Raw genomic sequence first — 23519 nt, 5'->3', positions numbered from 1 at the left:
TCACTTATATGACGCCACAGCAAAGCACAAAGTTGTTGTAACACTTTATTGTCTGTGCCAAACACATCTTAAATGCTATTATAATACATCTCCGACGTGGGGTGGAAATGGAATGATCAAAAAAATCAAATTGGTTGCGACGGTGTTCCAAGCTAGCTTATAAACAACTTGACATACAGCATTTTTTTTCAATTTTTTTTTTGCCAAATGCCAAATTAATGTCGAGTTATTATGACTATGTTTATGGTTATTCGTAAATGGGTAACTGTGGTTGGAAAACACTTTGGTTAAGAGTTAAATGTTAATTGATGAACATTGAGTTAGACTTCACTACGGTAAATTTGAATACGAAAACGGTTCTGTTTTCTATTTTTGTAGACGATTTTCGGGCAAGTGGGGACCAGCAAAAGGGAAAAACGGTCAATACGCGCTTTTAGGTGAAGCATTCTATCAATTAGACGCCGTGGCGCGTGAAGGCGATCGCTGATTGCACTTGAATAGTAAGGGGCGAAGAAAAACATGACAAAAGTAACAGCAAGACATGAATCAACATTCATAGAGGGTAATATAAAGAAATTGAATATACTATAACAATGTGAAGGTATAACGCCAATCACAATAGAGAGAACGCAAAGGGACGAACGCTGCTGGTTCGCGTCGGTTATTTTATAAATAAAGAAAAAAATGGCCGTGTGTCTAATAGGACTAATGGTAACCGCTTATAGGAGCAGTATATGTTTATGAATTAGAAACGAAAATGGCTGATTTTTGATTGACGTGGGTTATATAGACGTTGTTACAAACTGATGACTTTTATCGGGCAGTTTTTACATTTACACCAACTACGGCTCTAAAGAAGGAGTTCTACCCGTTTTACCTAATACGAATATTTTTTGAGAAAAAAAACGAATATTTTTTTGGGAAATGCAGAAAAAAAACGGGTTTAAAAATTTATGAATAAAATTTACCGTTCAGACCTGCGCGGAAACTGGTTTATTTGAGATATAAACTGCTGGAATATCTTTGTTCTCTGCGGCGATCATACCACTTTAAGATTGTGCCTCGCAATTAGGTAAATGCGGAGGGCAAGAGCCTTGGAGGAACTTCAGACGTCTGTGTGCGAATGCTCAGTGAGAACCACTGACGGCAAAGAACCGTTTTGGTTGGCGCGCGCTTCTTGGTGAGGAGCGTAAAAACGCGAAGTGCGTTTCGTCGCTTTGCCACTGCTGCTGAAAAGGGTGCCCAGGATACGAGAGCCGTTGCGGTTCGGGGAGCGATCCGATTCAGATTTTGTCGACTTTGAAACGCTGTTGTTGTTGTTTTCGTTGGCGTGTAAGTTGTACATGGACGTGGGACGCTGGTCGCCTGTGAGAGAACTAGTTGTCGAACCTAGGACGAAATTGTTAAAATTACATCTTGAAAAAAAATATCGAAAAATAATTTTTAAAAAAATTATAAAATTTATGGAAAAAAGACACCAGTCGGGGTGCTGCCGTACGAAACGTGTTTAGTTCTGACCCTTATAAAATATTTCTTTCATAAAAAAAACGTTAGAAATCTGTTTAAACTTTCGTAAACAAGAAAGAGAGCATGACAAACAGAAAACTTGTGCCCAGGCTTATAACAAAAATATAAGACTTACATGCGGTATCAGAATGCTTATGTAGTATATTGCAGGCAATTGATTCTTTTCAGAATCTTAAAACAAGTTGCTTATTTTAAACTGTCGCTCCCATGCATATATCGTAATTATAAAACAGCTTTTTTGACAAATTGTTTACAATATACCATGATACTGTTTTTGCGTCCAAGTGTAAAATGCACAGACTTTGGATGTTATTACACTTATAAAGACTACCAGCAGTAGACTTATACGAATATATGGAGCAATAATTTGGCAAAAGAGGTATTTCAGAATTTCAAATGATGTATGCCCTACAGAAATCCGGTTTCGATATTTCTAGTTTGAACCGGTTAAAACTTGTACCTCTCGGCCAAGATAGAACTGAAACGCTGTATTTCAAGCGCTATGGCACAATTAGTTATGTTGTACTGCAAATTCAAGCGATTTCTGACACGCGGAAATGTAACCTACGTTTGGTGGCAGTGTCGCTGAGATTTTGCATGGATGTGGACATCTTCTTGGAGTCGACGAACAAAGCAGAGTTAGTTCGCGACTGCGGTGGGGAGGGGACCTGAGCGCGCTCCAGTTCTGCTGTGACGTAATAACGAGTCACTTTTTCGTCGATTTTGTCAGATTTGGTGGTGAATTTATAAATAAAGTACTGTGGGGTAAGATGGGTGGTGATCGCACCTAAACCCATATTTACTGATCGTGTTTTTAGTAATTAACAACGCTGTTTTAGAGTCGTAGGGCTATGGTTATATAATTCTATAAATTCTTTTTGTTTACCACCAAATGGGAAAAGAAAATGAATGTCCCATCTTACCCCACAGTATGATAGGTATGAAAATGCAATGGAAGTATGAAAAATGCAAAATGTTTTTGTCGCTATGTATAAAAAAGAAAGACAACCGCAAATAAGTAGGAAAATAAATGAACGTCAGTTACTTTTCCAATCAGGGCAGTGCTTTGCCGAAAGAGATCGCCCATACAGAACGATCGATATAACACGGGTGCCCTGTTTCATACATCCCGTGCGGCGGTGTCCGCTTATCATAGATCAGTAGCAGCAACGAGCATCAAGCTAGTTACCTTTGGGTTACGATGCGAGTGCTCTTAACCACGAAGCTAGGTCGCGGAAATATAGAAAAGTCAAACAAAAAAAGAAGATAAAGTGTTGCCAGATATGCATTCATATTTTTGCATTCTCACGTATATAAAAATGGATCAATTAAATATTGGAAACACTAAGAGAGAGTTTAAGAGCCTGCTTGCAGTCCAACATAAAATAAACGGAAAAGTCATAAGAGCAAGTTTAATCAGGCAACGTGAAAAATGTTCCCTATTGAGGCCCTGGGCGTTACGAATTCTATAGCAATTAAAAAAGTTCCATAACAAAAATGACCACTCTAGCCAACATGTGCCCAATAGTGTATTACATGCCATATAGTATCCAATCTTAAACTTAAAAGTGTGGGACAATGTTATGGCTAAGAGTGAGAATGCATATGGGTAAGGTCTAGATACTGGCTTTTTTATGGGCTTTATTTTTTTTACGTAAAAATTAAAATGACGCTTACCAATATGCAGTATTAACATTATAATGCGTGTAATACATCGGTAAACCTGTATAGTAGGGTGGGGAAAGATGAGACACCTTTTTATTCTATTTTCTCGTACCATTTGGTAGAAAACAAAGAACAATCAAAGAATTATAAAACTGTATCCCCACGACTTCCATAGACCTTTGTTAATTGTTTAAATAACTTTAAAACACGCTCGGGATATTTGGATATTGTGTGCTAAAGGTGTTCTATCTCCCCCCACCCTACTATATATTAGTATTATGTAAAACATTGGTAAACCTGAACCCCCTTAATGCCTGAAATGGGAAGATATTTACCTCCTATTCTGAGCGCTTCCATTTTCTGCACTTCTGCAATGCATTCTCGTAAATCGGTGACGAACTTATTACGGTCGCTCTCATTCGGTGCGTTGAACGTTATCAGCACTTTGTTGTCGGTTTGATTGATAAGACGAATTCCGTTTGGAAAATCTGGAAAGTCGTCGGTTTTGGAAACGCTAATGATTTTGTGTGGACGAAATTAGAAATTCAGTGGTTTTGCGCCGGCAAAATAATGTTTTTTTGGGCCAATTTTTTTCGGTAATTAATTTTGAACTTTTTAAGACAGTAAATTAAAATCGCAAAGAAATTATCTATTTATATACGGCGAAGTATGTGACGTTATAGTACATATGACGTCATTGTACGTATAACGTAATAGTTTATGGAATTCGGAAAACTTCATAAAATATTACATAAAAATTAACATTTTACCAAAGTGGGGATTCGAACCATTAATATTTGAATCTCACACACAAATACGTTTAGTAACTTACACATGGTTTCAAACACGAGGAAACTCATATCGTGTAGTGAGAACGACATTTTGAAAGTGTAAGTTGTTCCCACTTTCTTTTTGTTCAGTATCTTTGTTATCTAGAATAAAACAAATTTATTGCAATTTAAAATGAACAGTTTAGTTTGAAGTATAGTACTGTGGGGGAAGGACGGGACACCTTAAGCACATAATGTCCGAAATATTCTGATCGTGTTTTAAACAATTAACAACGGTCTATAAGAGTCGAAAGGTTCTTTGTTTACTACCAAATGGGACAAGAAACTAGAATAAAATGGTGTCTATCTCCCCCACCCTACTACATATTTGACATTTTTTAGTTTATTTTTACCATTTTATGTTTAATTTTTCCGTGAATTTTACATATTAAATAAATTATTAGCGTTTATAGATAGTTTATTATGTGGGGCTAGTTGTGCTAACAGTAAAGTATATACGCACGTGTTGAATTAACTAATTTTGTTAGAAATTCTAGGAATATATTATGAACTACTGATGCCCTGATACAAAATAGACAGATACAGACACGAAGTTCTTGTAGTTAAAGCTGCGTTCACTATGCTATACTTGTACATTATTTCGTATATCAGTGTTATATATTTCAATTTAATGGGGCTAGCTTGACATAACACTACAGAACGTTTTTCGTTTAAAATATTTCTAAAATTCTAAATCTTCGCTACCATAATCGAAGAGACAAATAAAGTTATTATCAATATTAAAGTTATAGTGAGAAAAACATTGCTTGGCATTGCGTTTGGTTTTGAACGATTGTAACTTGCTTTGTCCTCGCATGGCCGAAAAACGACAGTCCTTTTATAACACAGGTGTTATGTTTCAAACACCTCGTTCCAGCTTACAAGTTACCACATATGTAACTTTGTGAGCTTTTCTGTATGACTAACAATTTAGAATACCCATTAGTGACCACACAATTGGAGCAATTTCCGTGTCTTTTCCTGTGTCTTTTCCAAAAACACACGCGCCCATAACGGTAGCAGCGACGAGCCTTGAACCCATGTACACTACTTTAAAAAAACTAACAAGAAACGAGCATAATATAATATATACAACATAAAACTTTACATTACCAGTAACATGTCATTGAATAGGAACACCTCACGCTGATGTAAACCCATCTTCTGAGGCTTGGCTGGGTCAGTTACTTGGAATAAACGACAATAACACACCAGCCTACGGTGGGGAACGGCAAGGACAGGCTTCTTGCCAACGATGTTGCTTTCAACCTGTTTAAAATGGTTGGTGAACTATTTTTTCAGTTTCTATTATATAGTAGGATGGGGGGAGACGGGACACCTTTAGCACATACTTTCCAAATATCCTGATCGTGTTTTAGACGATTAACAACGGTGAATGGGAGTCGGGAGGATATAGTTTTATAATTCTTTGAATGTTCTTTGTTAACTACCAAATAGGACAAGAAAATACAATGAAAAAGTGTCCCATCTCCGCGCACCCTACTATTAAAAATATATACAAAAAAGAAATAAAAAAAAAAGTTTTGATACACTGTTACTCATTTAGCAACAGACAAGTCAGACAGTAAAGCGGACACTGACAAAATCCGTCGTTAAAGTTATGTAAAATTATGTTTATTACAGTATATGCTACAACATTCTGAACTTACAGTACAGCTTTCCAGATGCTACTTTTAATTAGAATACATATAAGCCATATGGTTGACAATTATTAATAATTCAGTAGAAATGTCAAGTAAATGGTAAAAGCAGTTATAATATATATGCGACTATAGTGAGCGCCTTAATATGCGACTATAGTGAGCGCCTTTAGCGTGAGCGCCTTTAGCGTTCACTATAGTCGCATATTATACTGTAGTTTGTAACTTTAGTCGTTATAACATGGTGTCCTATTTTACAAAGTATATATAACATATATAGAAGAGTGGGGAAAGCGGGACACCTTTGATCGTGTTTTAAACAATTACCAAAGATCTATGAGAGTCGTGAGGATACGGTTTTATAATTCTTTGAATGTTCTTTGTGTACTACTAAATGAGACGAGAAAATAGAATGAAAATGTGTCTTAATATCCTAGAACCCTAACTACAATTACCACTTGGGTAAAACCATTATCATTTAGTGTCTTGTCCAAGGACACTCATGTCTACAATGGCAGGAATTGCGCTTCGAACCATATACCGTTTTTACTAGTCAGAGTGATACAATCCTACACACAATCATAAAATACATTATATGGTAGAGTGTGGGAAGATGGGACACCTTATCATTCTATTTTCTCGTCCCATTTGGTAGTAAACAAAGAACATTCAAAGAATTATAAACCGTATCCTTACGATTCCCATGGACCGTTGGTAATTGTTTAAAACATAATAAGGATATTTGGATATTATGTGCTAAAAGTGCCCGTCTTCCCCACCCTACTACACCTCTTAATAAAATATAGTAGGATGGGGAAATATGAGACACCTTTAGTACATAATATCCAAATATCCTGATTGTGTTTTAAACAATTAACACCGTCTGGTCGTGAGGATAAGGTTTTATATTTCTTAAATTGAACAACAAAACAGAACGAAAATACGTCCCATCTTACCCCACCCAACTATATTACTAAACCAGCTTTAAAAATTTTAGTCAAAATAAGTTTTATAATACGAAGTACCTGTAACACTTGAGTGACATGGTCGTCTAATGTTATCAATTCATTTTCACGGATTCGGTTGTAGATATTTTTAAGAAGGACCTCGCTTAAGTCCTCGCCACTGTCTATGCCTGAAAACATGAAAATAAACGCAATGGATTTAATTTTAATAATAAGCAATTTTAGTTGTTAATTGGTTTGAAATGACATATTCAATTGTTTTATTGCAAATACAGTAGTAACATCTTTGATAAAAACAGGTTTTGTTTTATAATTTAAACACAGATTATCACATGTGTAGTGAAATGCTTGAATAATGTGCTGGTCTGTAGTATACTAAAAATTAAAAATTTTTATTAAACAGGCCAAAAAAAATAAAAAAATTACTATTTTTTGCGAAAATTTACAATAAACGTGCCGAAAAATTACTATTTTTTTTACAAAAAATTACAAAAAACGCACGGACAAAAAGCTTCGCCACCTGTAGTCAATAGGTCACAATTCACCTGTCTGACGTAATATTAACGGTATTTATGACTCAGTACACAATAAATCTGTTCTTCATTTTGGGGTGTCTATTGCCCTACTGGAGTGGTTCTTAGACATTATAGTATGCTTTACCCTTTTAACAAAGATGCTTAACAAATTTACTCCCAATATGTAATATGGCGCTTATTTACTAAAAAAGCAAAAACAACTGATTACGTTATTTATATCTAATGCGACGATTGCTTTTTGGCAATGATGTCTGGTAAAGTACTACAATTGGCAAAAAAGTCCCGTTAACTAATGTAAATTTTGATTGGTAGCTCATTTACCCTCTAAATACATGGAATTTTCCCCGAGGGGTAAGTTTACCCCAGTTTTAGATGTGCTACCCTAATGGGTGTGTATATATGGCTTTCACATTCGACCACTTACCGCGTAGATTTTTAATAAAATCGGCTTCCGTCATTCGTTTCTCGTGTTTCATATTCGGGGAATGGAGATCAGTGTTAAGCATTATGATGGCAAATGCAAGGATAAATATGGAGTCCAGGTTACGTAAGCTGTTGATCAGTTTAGGATTGCACGTGCAGTAACGTTGTGAAAATGCCTTAAAATTACATTTTTGTAAAAAAGTATTGACATTTTTGTTAACATTACAAAAAAATATTATTCGTACAAAATACGGACAATATACGCACAGAGGGGAACAGAACATACAGTGTATTTTTAAAAACAGTTTGCCAAACTATAATAATGCCTCTGCTGTGTAGATGCTTGAAAATACATTTTCGGTAAAAAGAAAATGCAACAGTTCAAAATACAGACAATATTATATGCACATAGGGTAATAGAATATACAATGTTTTTTTAAAAAACAGTTTGCCAAACTATAAAGACGACTTTGCGGTAAAAAATGCTTGAAAGATACGTTGTTTGGTATAAAATAAAACAGTTAGAAACACAGGAAATATTGTATAGTAGGGTGGGGGAAGATGGGACACCTTTAGCACATAATATCAAAAATCTTGATCGTATTTTAAACAATTAACAACAGTCTATAGAAGTTGTGAGGATACGGTTTTATAATTTTTTGAATGTTCTTTGTTTACTACTAAATGGGACGAGAAAATAAAATGAAAAGGTGTCCCATCTTCCCCCACCCTACTACACACGTTGTTTTTGTAAAAATAGTTTGCTAAACCCAAATGACGGCTCTTTATTGCTATTCATTGTATGTGTAAGCATGGCAAAGATGTTCGCCAATGGCCATAGTTCGCCCATTACCGCTACTACGGTTCTTATAGAAACCTTTTAATTAAAAACCTGGCTATACAATACAGACAGAATGTGCAATATATACATCATACTGTATGATTGTGCACCCCATAAAAAATATACTGATAATTGTAAAATTAGTCTCATAAAACACCAAAAATCCATGAACGTTTGCAGTATTGGTTCGTATAAGCGATTGTTGATGTGGAAACTTACTGTATATGTGATTTAAGATGATGTAAGCATATGTGTTATGTAACAAGGAAACGGACGCATGTGGACTGTTGCGTTGGGTGGGCAGTCAAATTATATAAGTCTTGTGTGTGGGGAGATGCTATAGAGTTCAAACTGTTCAATATGCGTCCGGTTCATATAATGTTATTAAGATTTTGTTAAGAAACTTCAATGGACAGTTTCTTATAGTTTAAAACTGTTTAAATGTTAAAAATACGAAATTTATAGGTAATTTACGATGTTGTTACGTAATATACGGTGCTCTGACGTAATGTATGGTAGTGTGACGTAATATACGGTTGTTGCGTAATATATGGTGATGTAATGTAATATACAGCGTTGTGACGTAATATACAATGGTGTGACGTAATATACGGTAGTGTGACATAATGTATAGTGGTGTGACGTAATGTACGGTGATGTGACGTAATGTACAGTAGTAAAGTAATATACAATGGTGTGACATAATAATGTACCGTGGTGTGACGTAATGTATAATGGCATGACGTAATATACGGTTGTTACGTAATATACGGTGGTGTGACGTAATGTACGGTGGTATGACGTGATGTACCGTGATGTGACGTAATGTACAGTAGTATGACGTAATGCACAATAGTATGACGTAATATACGGTGGTATGACGTACCGTGACGTAATGTACAATAGTATGACGTACCTCAACAAGTCGTTCGACCTTCTGTGCTTCGCCCTGGACCTTGATCTGTGACTGGAAAAGTCGAAGAGCTTCGTCCAGTTCGAGCCCGCTGAAAGACATCAGCTCACATACGGAACTGCGTCATAAACAATCAATTATGACGTCAAACTAGGAAGGGGGGAATTCTGCTAGACGCTACTTCGTCTGGTCGCGAAACTGCTGTTTTTTACCCTAGCGTGACTATTTTTGTTAATAATAAAGAATTTGAGGGATTTTTATGTAAAATGCTCATGCAAGTTTAGGAAAATAGTTTTAGATTGCGAATACTGGGCTAAATTAGACGTTACGGTTTGCGGCAATCTCTTTTATACAGAATTGTATGCACAGCCTGCTACTATTGACTGCGGTTTTTATTCAATGATTTTGTAAATTTTGCGCAATTTTCGGTGACTTTTATTGAATCTGACAAGTCACATTAAATTTGCATGAAAGAAAAAGTTGTCTGGTTTAAAAAAACGAGCAAAATATGTGGTACAACGAGAATTATAAATGGCAAACCCTTGACGCGTATTAAGTATGTATGGTGAAAATTCGAATTTGCATTTCCACTTGACACTTATAAACACTCATGTCCACAAGTACTAAGTGTAGGCTCAGTATGAGACTGCAAGTGAAGCAAAAATCAATACAATCACTCCACAGAGTTGGACGGGAGTTACTTTAGGTGAATTAAATTTAGCATGAAATGTATTATGGGCAAAAGGCATATATGATCAATTTATTAAAGCGCGCGTAGTGCTACACTTTTCTGTGTTAGTCCACTTAATGTTAAGGTTAAAACTAGCTAATTACACAGTGATTTTGCATGTAGTGTTACACTTTTTTGTTAGTTTCTGTACTGAAATACGTATAATAATTATTTACGTCTCTACATTAATGGAAAGATTTTAATTGTAACCTTAATGTTAAGATTAAACCAGCCAATTACACAGTCATATTTTTATGTTGATATTTGATAAAATATGTATACAATGCAAACATATAGTACTGTGGGGTTAGATGGGACACTTTTAGCACAAAATATCCAAATACCCTGATCGTGTTTTGAACAATTAACAACGATCTATAGGAGTCGTGAGGAAACGGTTTTAAAATTCTTTGAGTGTTCTTTGTTTACCACCAAATAGGACGAAAAAATAGAATGAAAAGGTGTCCCATCTTCCCCCACCCTACTATACCAAATAAAAGCATACTTTAAACAAGATGACTTAAAAGTCTGTCAAGCCTGATGAACCTATTGCATATTGCATATGTATTTTGGCATGGATCAATAACCAATAACTATACAAGCCTTTCAATTATTGGTGAAATGTACATATTCTTAATGAGCTGTTTCGAAAAGGTATGATATTTGAAGCTTTTTAAGGTAGTAGGTTCCTAGATGTTATTTTAAAACAATACAAAAGTGCAGAAACAAGATGTGGTATATTTTCATTTACAAAAAAAAATTGTTTTACATTTTAATTTTGTGCCATGTAGATATTGTTTATTAAAATTCTTAAAAAACAGTGTTGTTTTATTTGAAATCTGAGTCAATCTCAAAAGTGCAACCATTTTATTACCAGTTACAAAATAATTCCAATCGTGCGAACGGTATTTATTTAAAATCTATAAAAAATATCATTCTTTTATCTAAATCTTTATATACAAACCAATACCAGCATTTTTTTAACTTAAAGTTCCATACCAACGTAAAAAGCTGTTTGATTTTTTTAAACTTTAATGGTACCTTTAGATAACATTTGAGCATTTCTATCAACACATAAATTTTCATTTTTCCTTGGTATGCCCCTAAGTCATTTTCAATGGTAGGCCCCTTTAGGTCATTTTTTGTGGTAGGCCCCTTTAAATCATTTTTGTTGGCAGGGCCCTTCAAGACATTCTTGTTGGTATGCCCATTTAATTCATTTCTTTGGTATGCCCCTTTAAGTCATTTTTAGTTGGTATGCCACTTTAAGTTAGTGTTAATTACGAAATATAGGGTTACCAAAACACTCACTCTAAGACCTCCTGGTTAAAGGTTTTCTGTACATTTCCGAGGTATTCTCCAACCATTTGCCGACTCAGACCCTTCCTGTTGAGCAAGAAGGAAGCAACAGTAGGAGGGGTGTTTGCCACAAACGAGTGCTCGACCAAGAACGCAAGGCCTTTGCTGGGTTTCCTGTGCAAATTGCGACAAGTATTAAGCACTGAGCCGGTATGACTGGGAATATGCCGGTATGACTGCAGATTGTAGCTGCAAATAGGAATCAGCTAGCCAAGTTGGGATGGGATACTTAAAAAACTGCAAAATAGCCGCAACAGAGCAATTTAAAAAGGGATGCTTTTGTAAGATCACATTTTCAGTGTTATAATAATAGTATGATCAAAGGTTAAGATACTTAATATTCATAAATCCGAAAATAAAAATAAAAATAGGACTAAAATATAGTAGGGTGGGGGAAGATGGGACACATGTTTATTCTATTTTCTTGTCCCATATAGTAGAAAACAAAAAACGTTCAAAGAATTTTAAAACCGTATCCTCACGACTCCCATAGACTGTTGTTAATTGTTTAAAACACAATTAAGACTTTGGATATTATGCTGTAAAGGTGTCCTATCTTCCCCCACCCTACTATATTATGTAAATTTAAAATTGCACATAGCGCCAGACTTTATTCATAAAACATCCTACTACATTTATAACACTGGCCATTTGCATGTTGTTGCCACTTATGCGTAACAACATTGATTAATGGTCCCATCAGACTAATTGCTACGTCAGATAGCAACTTTGTATGACTTATCTATATGTGACTTATGCTATAGCATATAACTTTTAATGTGTACAATACTCCAGGCACTATGATATAGTTGTACAGTTTTAATGTAACTGATTTTAAAACCAGTGGCTCTTGTAACAGCCACTGTTGCAGTTTCCCGGACAAAAAAGTCATTTTTCAAAGATCTTGTACACCAACAAATTTTCAAAAGGCAAAATTAGCGATTTTTAATTGGTTTCGTCCTGCTTGGTAATTTTAGTTTGTCTAGGACTGTTTAAAATATGTCGTTTTTAAAGAAAGGATTTCAAACAGAAAGTTGTACACGTATGTACTTTAAACAAGTTGTTATGTCATTGAGTCTATGTAAATATGAAGTTTTCAAAAGTTTTCAAAAGGTTTATACAAATATAACTGAACTTTATTTGCTTCTAAAAATATAATGGCTTTCCGATGTTTTTCTTGCAAAACTTATACAGATATTGAACATTTAATCCACTTAAAAAATCAGAAAGCATGAAAAAAATGGAGCAGGCTACAATTCTTTACTTATGAGTCTTATGACAGTGCGTTATAAATAGGACAAGCTTCCTTGGGTGTTGGGGTAATGGGTAGCCTAACTCCTAGGTCCCCAACAAAGACCCCATCACCCCATCCACATAGAATAGAATATTAATAGACCAAAAAATCTTTGCCAAAATGCCATTGATCAAAAACAGATACCAATGTTTTTAAAATACATTATTGCTTTTATTGGTTATAAAATTCCTTTAGTAACTTTTAGAAACAAAACAAGATCTTGCTTATAGCTGAGTAAGGGGCTACCTTGGTATGGACTGTAGACTAACATTTATATACATGCGGTACCACCCTTTTTGTTGGGGTAATAAGCCAACTTATACCTAAATCTCATGCAATCTACTTTGCTCTAGAGTCTAGAACCTCACATATATAATTAAAATAGACAGTAGTGCACTTACGTGTTAAAAAGGTTGAGCCCAATGCGATACATTCGTTTTCGTAATATATCGTTACTTGGATCCCCATGCCAACTCTCACGAACACTGATGTTGCTCTCTCGATGATAACCACTCTGAAGTCCGTCTCCTACGATGGAGGACATCTCACTTGAGATGCTCATCGTGTCCGCAGTGTCGGAGCTGTTTAAAATTTCCAAGCTCTAACTTAAAATTTGGTTATATCATTAAAACACAAATGCTACTACGTGTTTATGCAGTAACTAATTTAAAAATTTTAGCGTTTAGTTATAAACAAATCTGCGAAACACATAGATTTCAATAAAGTGTTTAAACTTTACCTTACAGTATTTAAATGTTATGTGATTAAGACAGAAATGTTACTAGGTGTTTATACATTAACTACTTTTAAAATTTTAGATGTTCAGTTATAATCAAATCCACAAAACACATAGATTTTAATAAAGTGTCCAAAGTTTAACAGTACTTAAACTTTATGTGATTAAAACACGAATGCTACTACATGTTAACACAGTAACTAATTATAAAATTCTAATGTTCAGCTATAATCAAATCTATTAAACGTATAGGTTTCAATAAAGTGTTTTTAACTTAAAACGGTATGTGATTAAAACAGAAATGTTACTAGGTGATGATGCAGTAACAAATTTATCAATCTAAAATTTAAGGTGTTCAGCTATTGTTTAAAATTAAATCAATAAAACACATTACAAAATTAAGATTTCATAATTCTCTACTTGTAGTGTAAAAACTAAAACTATACTGAAAAAATGTGTCATTAAACAATAACATTGATTGTACAAAAGCAATACATTGTTAGTTGTGTATTGTTTGTCTTTCCTAGTGAACAAACCTTGTGTTTTATAAATATTGTTTTGTTTGAATCGTGTTCAATTGGAAAAATTAATGAACCATGTCTTACAAAGTACAAGATTTCGACACACTTCCTATATTAGCATTGCAGCCACAATAGGTTTTTAATTGCTTATATAAACACTATTTCCTATAAGCTACATACGTAATGTAATTAAAACAAAGGGTATAATTATAAACACCAATAACTGCTCAATATAATAGGAACTTTGAAAGGTCATGTTTTCAACTGTAAAAAATCAATTATCTGATTCAATGCAAAATACACTACAGGGCTAGGGGTGGGGAATAAGTCATATGGGGTAATATAGGTTATAGTTTTGGTAAATTTTTTTTTTACTGAAAATCATTTTATGTTTTAAATTTTACTACTTTTCAAGTTAAACACAAAAATATTTATTAAATTTTGCAATAAAAGTATTTTTACTACTATTTTATATTCAAAAAGATTTTTCAATGTAATCTATAAACTTTAGTGCTCTATTAAACTTTTTTCTGTTATGACCTTAATAAATGGTAGGCTATATTATACTTCATTTAAAATGGAAATTGCAGTTTTGCAAATTTGTGTGTAATACATAGCTGCCTTAATAAAGCGTCTTATCAGTTCAATGTAATTTGACCACACATAAAGTTATTCACTCCACAAGTCAATGCTATTATTGACTTTGTTGCAATTTAAAATAGCAGGGGCGGGGACATGTGAAGCGGCAGATATATAGCTTGCTTTGTCTGCAGGGACCACAGAGGGATTTCAACTTAAAAGTATGGATTGAAATATATTTTAAAAGTCTAAAGCCAGTAAAGGTAGATAACATTATTCATTTTTGCAGAAACCTAATTTTAGATAATTAATTAGCCAAGTTTTTACCCTTTAGGTAAATATAATTTTAAACACTTTAGTGCGCAACACTGAAGAAACTTTTAAAGTGTGCAGCACTGGAAGTGTGGACAAAATACAATTCCCATCAAAAATAGAAAAAAAAAGAGAAAAAACTACGAAATGTGCAACACTGAAAACGTTTTAAATGGTTAACACTGGACAGTATGCACAAAATACGATTCAAAACACAAAACTGAAAAAACTACAATTAATATATTATAGACTTAATATATTGTAAAAGAAACTACAATTACCAATTCTGAGACTGGTTGTTATATAACAACGTAATTTCTTACCTTCGCATGCTATCTATATCCCCATCATTCTCATAATTAGAGAGGCTGAGTTCGGACCCCGTTCTTATCCACCTTGGAGAAACATTGCGGGGTTCAGTGTCGCTGTTGTGTGAATGGGACGAGCTTCTTATACCCGATCGACGGAGCACAGCAAGCCCCGGTTCGGGGTCAATGGCTTGCGTTACAACTTCAGGGGTTGCAGGAAGGGTCTCGTCAAAAGGTTTGACCGTTTCGTAGCTAAATATGTTTAAATGCATTTAGGAGTGTATTTATAGTTCAAACTACATTTAATACATTAAAAGCTTTAGTGCATAAACAAACACATGCATAAGAACCATAGATAAGGAGCATAGTTCTTTTTAAACATTTAAGGCCAACCATGGAGCAGTCACACTTTTAAAAAATGATTTATTTAAAAAATGTTCTCTTAGTAAAGGCACTAACTACTAAAACGCAACAGTAATTACATAAATTGGTTTCGCCCTATAATAGTTTTGAATTCTGTGCAGAAAATAGGAACTGTCCTATTGAGCATGTTCCTAAATGCAGGTTGTGATTACAGAAACTGTTTATATTGATTTGTTAACAAAGCAATTGGTATCAGTATCACTAATAAATCTTAGCCAAAAGGTTATATGTACTGTTGTACAGACTGTCCAACAAACAATATTTTATTGTTTTATTAACACTGATGAATGCAAAGCAAACAATACTTGTGTTTTTAAAGCTGACAACATGTGATTCTGTGTTACGTCTTACTTTATTTTTTTAAGTAACTGATAATACAAAATTCATAATAAATAAACCCCAACTAAATTGCTGCCTTTAATAAGGTAAGCATAAAGCAATATAATGTTATGTATATATATATAATAGTAGGGTGGGGGAGATGGGACACCTTTAGCACATATAATCCAATTATTCTGATCATGTTTTTAAAGAAATAACAACGGTCTATGGAAGTCGTAAGGATATGGTTTCATAATTCTTTGAATGTTCTTTGTTTACTACCAAATTGAACGAGAAAATATAATAAAACGGTGTCCCATCTTCCCCCATTATACTATATATAATTATATATATAAAAGTGTAGCCTAATTCTTTCACACCAAAACCTCTTTTAATGGTGGCTTTAATGTCAAACAAACACATGTATTTATTATTGAATTAAACAGTGTGTAAACTTGGCGGCAATTAGTAATACAGTTTACAGACAAAGTTTATTGAAAAGGTCTAGTGTTGTATGGTATTTTATCATTTTGGTATTTATATGTGTGGGAAACAGCACTGAATATGCGCGGCATTACAACTGCAGGATTAGAACCACCCACTTAAAATCACAGCAAATATCTTGAGTCACTCTTGGTGACCCTACCACCCAAATTATTTGCCATAAATACCCTACTGTTTAAATAGGCAGGTATCAAACTATACTGTGACAAAATGTAACTAAACAAACTTTACTCTGAAAAATGTAACTAAAAGTCTCTGTTTAAAAGAAATTTGTTTAACCCACAAAGTAACATACATGGTAACTCATAAACTGGCACGAGGTGTATGAACACACGTGTTAAAACGACTGTCGTTTTCCGCCTATGCGAGGATAAAGTTAAAGTTGCATTTATTCAAACTATATACCCTTGTCTGTGCTTGGTGTGAATGTAAACTTCTAGTTAATGATTACACTATTTGCAGCGGTACAACGCAACACCACTTTTTGTAATGCAGAGTAAAGCTGAGTAATGCAATACTCATATACACAGGATACATTGATTTAGCATTGCTGTTACTTAGTGTTACACAATCATATTATAACTAAAGACCGCTGCAGGCTACTAATTTGATATTAAACAAGAAAAATGTTTAGTATTTTATGCTGGAACATCTCAAAAACTTGGTATTACTGTGGTTTATGTAGCTGTTAACCAAATTTGAGAAAAAAAAACTGTGTATGTATATATATAAATGCAATATTTTTAGTATGTGTTGGAATGATGCCAAGACATTTTTGAAATTTTAAGGATTACTAATTAAGTTCAGATATATTAATATACATAATTTATTACTCCTCTTACCCATGCCGTCTTTTCCTTGTTCGATTTGGAGTTGGCATTATTGGTTGTTCCGCTAATATTCTCTCTACTAATTCCTTCTCTCCAAGAGGAGCGTGCTCAGCAGTCGGTGTCACAGTGTCTTCTTCATCATTTTTATCTTTCTCTTCATTTGCATCCGTGGAAGAGTCCTTTAGAGGACCGATAGGGGATATTTCCTCTGCGGATTGCTCTGGAGGAGGAGGACTTTCTGGAGGAGGATCATGGATCTGGTCTGGAGGGTCAGGGGTCTGATCCGGAGTACTTGACTCATCAAATGTATGGATAAGTTCCACCACCTCCACTACCCCTGTATTGTCCATGTTTTCTGTGCTTTCCGTTGAGGTTTCGGCAGCTTTTTCGGGAGTGGGAGACCCCGGGTTCGAGTCCCGCACAAAGTGTTTCGGGTGGGGCACGCTGTCGACTGTCAGCCGACGAACTTTAGAATGTCGGATTTTTCGGAAGTTTAAACGCATGCGGTACTTCCGATATGCTTCCTGTATAATACGTGCCGCGTGTTCGCTCTTCTGTGAACCTCCGTAAAGTTTCTAAACAAAAACAACAACATTAATAAATAGATGTTTACATGCAGCATACACAGTAGTCAAGTCATGCAATTCTTATTTCTTTAAGTTAAACGCGTGACTATATCACCACAACATTGATAAAATTAGAATGCATACATTCCATTGAGTCAGGCATATGTAGATTTGACTCACAATGCATATTGTGCATCAGCATATTATGATGCATCGTACAACACAGTGCACCGAAACCTGACGTCAAGGGTAAAAATAACACACTACTAAAGGTATAGCAGCCAACGTATAAAAATAATAACTTGTTTTTATATATATATGTACAATTGTATAGTAAAAGCACATTGGATTGCTTTACAAATAAAATCACCAATGAATAAATATATATATATATAAAAACATGACAAGAACAGGTTTTCAATAGCTGGCCAAAGTTAAAAAAATATACAAAAGTTAGGCGCCTATGAATATGAGATATATACATAATGTATTTTATAATTTCCAGCCAACAACTATTAACAAAAAAATAACAAAATCCCATTTTAATTACATAATACCTATCAGTTATGCCTATGGTAAATGATATATAGAAGAGTGGGGGAAAACGGGACATCTTTAGCTCATAATACCCAAATATCAAGATTGTGTTTTAAACCATAAACAACGTTCTATGAAAGTCTTAGGAATATATTTTTAATGTTCTCTGTTTACTACCAAATGCAACAAGAAAATTGAACGAAAAGGTGTCCGATCTTACCCCACCCTACTATATAAATACAGATAGACATAGAAAACAAATATTATAAACTTACCCTTAAAACTTCAACCTGTTTGTCCCTTAAATCCGAACTAAGCTGATATGCATTACGATTTTGTCTCGAGTCTTGCTCTTCTAGATGTTTCTTCTGAAAACTTGACGAGCGACTCACTGAGGCTGTTATTCCACTCACTGTGTAAGAATATCTCTTAGTTACAAACCCACGCATAGTGATGCTTACATGGGGATGACTGTATTATGACCCCTAGGTATTAATTTGAAACATTGCCTAACAGTGTTGCCAGTTTAAATTTTTTATATCTTTATGATAATATGTAAAGAAAATTATGCATATTTTAAAGCAGGTTAAACACTTAAACAGTGATGTCCATTTGTTTTGTAAATATGATATGGAAACACTGCTTGAATTGATTTGCATTTAATGTTGTAGTACGGCCAATTAGTTGTACATTGACCACTGTTTTGTCTGCTTTATCACAGACTAAATAAAACCCAGTTTATCAGAAAACGTATGAAATAGCAACCTAGACCAAAAAGTAAACTTTAAATTCTTCCTAAAACAAATATGCTGCAGACAAAGCAGAATTTTCGAGAAAACGTGATCCTGCCCAGACTTGTTGGAATTATATATCAACATGTGGTTAATGTGGCATATTAACCACATTTAATAAAATAATGCAATACATACAGCATTTAATAACCAAACATTATAGTGATTATACTGTGTGTATGAGATATATTGTAAGTATGCAGGTCCCTCATGCTATTGCACAAGTTATTGTGTTTTATGTTTGTGAGTAAAAATGACTTGGCTTATTGCCGCCATAAAATCTAATTGCAGCAACAAGAATGAGTCTGCAGTGATGCAACACAATTTTGGGAAATTTTAAACAGATTTATAAAAGGATGTAAAAAAATGTTAAAATTTTAATAATTAAACACTAACAGTGCAAGTTGTGCAACATTGCAGAACTATTTAATTCCCTAGTTTTAGGTCAATTTCGGTATGCATATTAACTGGACTACAGGTATTGCAGAAATACATTGTTTTGTGGTGTATCTTAGTTTAATCTATAATTAAATAAGCCAGAACACCTGCTGTAGACGCATGTTTAAGCGCAGTAGCAACATACATGATATATCAGAATTGGGCATTAACATTGTTAAGTGTTCTATTCTATATGATTATTAGGCTGACCCATTACCCCAACATCCTGACACCCAGTGTGTTAAGTGTAAGTAGGGTGGGGGAAAACGGGACACCTTTAGCACATAATATCCAAATGTCGTGTTTTAAACAATTAAACACTGGTCTATGAGAGTCATTAGGATACGGTTTTATAATTCTCTGAATGTTCTTTGTTTACTACCAAATAGGATGCAAAAATAGAATAAAAAGGTGTCCCATCTCCCCCACCCTACTTGGCCTACTATATATTATACATTTTATAATATATATATAATGAAGCCATGGGTTGTTAGGCAGGTCGAGATTTTGGAGAATTATTAAATTAAAGAATGCCGACCTGAACCATTGCTTGTTTGCAATGAGAGTGGTTTATGATTTGAGGCAGAGCTTCCTCTCCTCTTACCTGAGGAACTTCTTCGTCGATGATGCTTCTTGTGACCAACATTTGAATCACTATAAACAAGAAAAGGTAATGTTAAAAAGATAATGTATCAAGGTATGTATATAATGTTGTTATGGTATAGTGGGTTTTGTGTACTTGAAAGTAACTTATTTTGGTGGAGATGAACTTTTTGGAAAAACAATGTATTTTTAAACCTTGCAAAAAAATATCTTGTGGGACACCGCACTGGTATAGTGGTGTTGGCAATTTGGGACATGCACCATTAAACTGTTTTAAAAAGGCTGAATTGTCATTATTTTTACAAATATTCCTGTATAGGCTAAACGAAGTTATATTAAATAAACTATACAAAATATGGTGTAATGCATGCTTATGGTAGAGACCAGTAAATTAATGAATGCAAAACATTCATTTTTATATTTGCTGTATTGCTGCATATAATAACGAAAACTGCTTTATGCTAAGTTGCTAAATGCCTTTTTAGATCTAGGCCTAATGTCGTCCAAATAGCTTAAGAATAAAGATTGACAAATAAAAACCAAAGCAAACATAATACATTCAAACAAAGACTTCTGTACATAAATACATGTCGTAATCAAATACTATTTTAATGCACCTGTGTGCTGGAATGACTCACGCATGTTCTTGGCAGGTAATTGCATCATACCCTGTGCTTTATGTTTAATAATAATATAACAAGCTTTTGTGGAATGTCGTAACAAAATGGAAATGCTACTAGTACGAAGTGATTTAGATATATTTTGTGCTATTGATAGGTACCGAACACAAAAAATTGTCCACAAATGCAAAATAGGACTGTATATATCTACATGTCTTGAATTTTCCTGTTTTTTGTATATATAATTTAAAATGATGTTTTTATATAAAAATTGAGAAGTGTTTACTAAGGGTATAAAATATGCCATAATATAACATGCTATTGTGCATTGTAAGTCAAGCATTTCCCTTCCTAATTTGACTACTACTTTTAGTTATGGTTATGAAGTGAAATTTTTCCAGGTGGTTATTAAGCCAGTTTAAGTTTACTTATCAAACAAACTACTGAATAGAAAAAACATAATAAATATTACAAATTGTGCCGCCTACCCTGCACAAAAGTAATCTTAAAAAAACATTCATAACACAAAGTGCCAGTGATAGTAGTCAGAGCACGCTACATGAAACAAAGAAGTAGCTTTAAATTAAAGATCATTTACACTAGTTAAATTACCATTATAAAATTGTTGTATTCAGCTGCAATAAGGTCTTTACTGATTATAAATGATTTTAATAGAAAATACAATGGTAGGGTAGTGGAACGGTACTGAATTCAGTTTTCCCTGACGCCATGCACGCCGGGTATCATTCAACATGCACCAAGACGCAACAAGCCTACTGAAAAAGGAAATGACATCATATCCCGCGTTGCACAATATTTTTATCACTCAATGAATTGGCAGAGAGCGAAAATAGGGGAACTATGTGATACCACCTACTCATGAAAAGGAAGCATTTGCTTTCATTTGAACTTTTAAAAACACAACAACACAACATATGCACAGCTGGTGTTATTTAAGCCTAAACTATTAAAAGTTTTGTCCTATTTAAACGTTTGATCAAATTCAATGCTGCAACTGTTACTTTCGTTATCTTATGTTTTTAGCTAATCTGAACACAGTATAAAGATATTTATTAATGCAATAAAATATACTATACAACTGTCTGCTATAACTTACCTTATAGCAATTGGAAATTAATAGAAATCAATAAAACTAGGGAAAACTTTGTTTGCAATTAAATTTGCAAAAAAAAACAAACTAGAAAGTGGCAAAACACTTCTGTTCATTTGAATAGCTGTGGCATAGCTTGTTTGACAAAGAGGCTTGCCTGGTTCTGGTCAAACAGATCAAATTCATTGTTAATGTATGAACTATAGTATGAGTGATATGAGTAAATAATAATGTGGAATACAAGGAAGTTGGTAAGGTGCGGCTGTTGTGACTGGTTTGCTTTTATAAACTATACCATGCATGTGCAATGAACAGGAAGTAGCCGTCCTATAGTTCTGGACACCGACAGGCACACAAACAAGCGTGAAAATGCATGAGCTTACACATCCACTCAAACTAAACTTACTAAAGGGTTACAGCTTGATTTTAGAATTACAAAGCATTTTAGAAATTTTATATCAAAAACATACTGAAAACTTTATTAAGACTATTGATTATAGGCATAGCATGCAAAGTGCAAGTTTAAAAACGAAAATTGTATACAAATGCGGATATTAGCTATTTATGTGCAAATGTAATTTAATTTTACTATTTCATGATGGCTTTGAAACGGACCATTACTAAACTATGAATGCCACAACTAAATAATGGCCAGAAAAAAAGTCCACAGTGGGACATAAAGGCAGTTTCCAAAAAACAGAAAAATTTCACAAAAACTTACACTTGCTTTTCTAACTGCTGAATCTTTTCCAGAAGAGCATCTCGTGATGCAGTGAGCTCTAAAACCTCTGTCTGCAGGCTGTGGATCTTAAGTGCCTGCTCTGCGATGGTCGCTTCTTGCTCATCAATCACTCCCTTTAAGTCCGAGAGTAAATCCACTGCACGCTTGCTGCTCCCAACATTCATCCTTATTAATTTAGCAAGAAACACCAAAATTTATCCCAAATCCATATATGATGCTGAGGGATTAAGTATACACTCCTACCTACATAGTAGGCTAAAACAAAGGATCAGCTATTTTGAATATTTTGTAATTTGTTAAAGATACAAAAACTATTTAAATAAATCACATTACAATTCGTCTTCTTTCAAACTGGAAATGCAGCGTTCCGCATGTTACCATATGAAGTTTTATTTTTGTGCAGATTTATAATAATAATAATATACAAAATGTTCATTTGTCTCTTCGATTACGGTAGCGAAGATTTATAATTTCTTTAAACGGAAAGACAGGATATAGCAACAAAATAAAATATTATATTCTCTTCTGATAGTTCTTGTCGAAATATAGCAATTTGAGCATATTTTACCCAAAAAACTTTTGTTTTTAGAACAATTCATTTATTATTAACAGACTGTATTTAAATTGTTTTGGCAAATCGCATGGAATATGAGAGAAACCAATAGTGAAAATCAGACCATTCTTTTCAATCTGGTGCATGTGTCACTGGATAAGCATTTTTTATTATTCTCTTTTACCAGTTTTCTAAGCGATTTGATTACAGATTTAAGTTAGCTATTTTGTGATATGCATTTTATTCAGCCATACTTTGTCTTATATTACATAATTACGAT

The 23519-nt window shown here is 34.0% G+C and overlaps 1 protein-coding gene across 4 annotated transcripts; it reads right to left on the bottom strand.

Moving 5' to 3' along the window:
* Window positions 1-32: 32 nt before the first annotated feature.
* On the bottom strand, window positions 33-22979 carry LOC149729742 (IQ motif and SEC7 domain-containing protein 1-like). Of its 4 annotated transcripts, none has more exons than XM_089886403.1 (15): window positions 22666-22978; window positions 20149-20264; window positions 18657-18793; window positions 17291-17853; window positions 15216-15452; window positions 13146-13325; window positions 11403-11564; window positions 9365-9479; window positions 7609-7783; window positions 6709-6818; window positions 5136-5291; window positions 4025-4124; window positions 3528-3680; window positions 2096-2215; window positions 33-1389 (listed from the first exon to the last, which is right to left on the bottom strand). In XM_089886403.1, the coding sequence occupies exons 1-15, from the start codon at window positions 22848-22850 to the stop codon at window positions 1106-1108; spliced, it is 2793 nt and encodes a 930-aa protein (XP_089742529.1). In that variant the 5' UTR covers window positions 22851-22978; the 3' UTR covers window positions 33-1105. The 4 variants fall into 4 exon arrangements, with proteins under 4 accessions (XP_089742529.1, XP_089742530.1, XP_089742531.1 ...); XM_089886404.1 differs by having other exon boundaries at window positions 2096-2212; XM_089886405.1 differs by having other exon boundaries at window positions 20215-20264.
* Window positions 22980-23519: the final 540 nt, after the last annotated feature.

The sequence above is a fragment of the Ciona robusta genome, chromosome 10, assembly GCF_009617815.1.
Source record: "Ciona robusta chromosome 10, ASM961781v2".
Taxonomy (NCBI): domain Eukaryota; kingdom Metazoa; phylum Chordata; class Ascidiacea; order Phlebobranchia; family Cionidae; genus Ciona; species Ciona robusta.
Note: the sequence above shows the minus strand (reverse complement) of the source record. Positions and strands in the feature narration are given on the sequence as shown.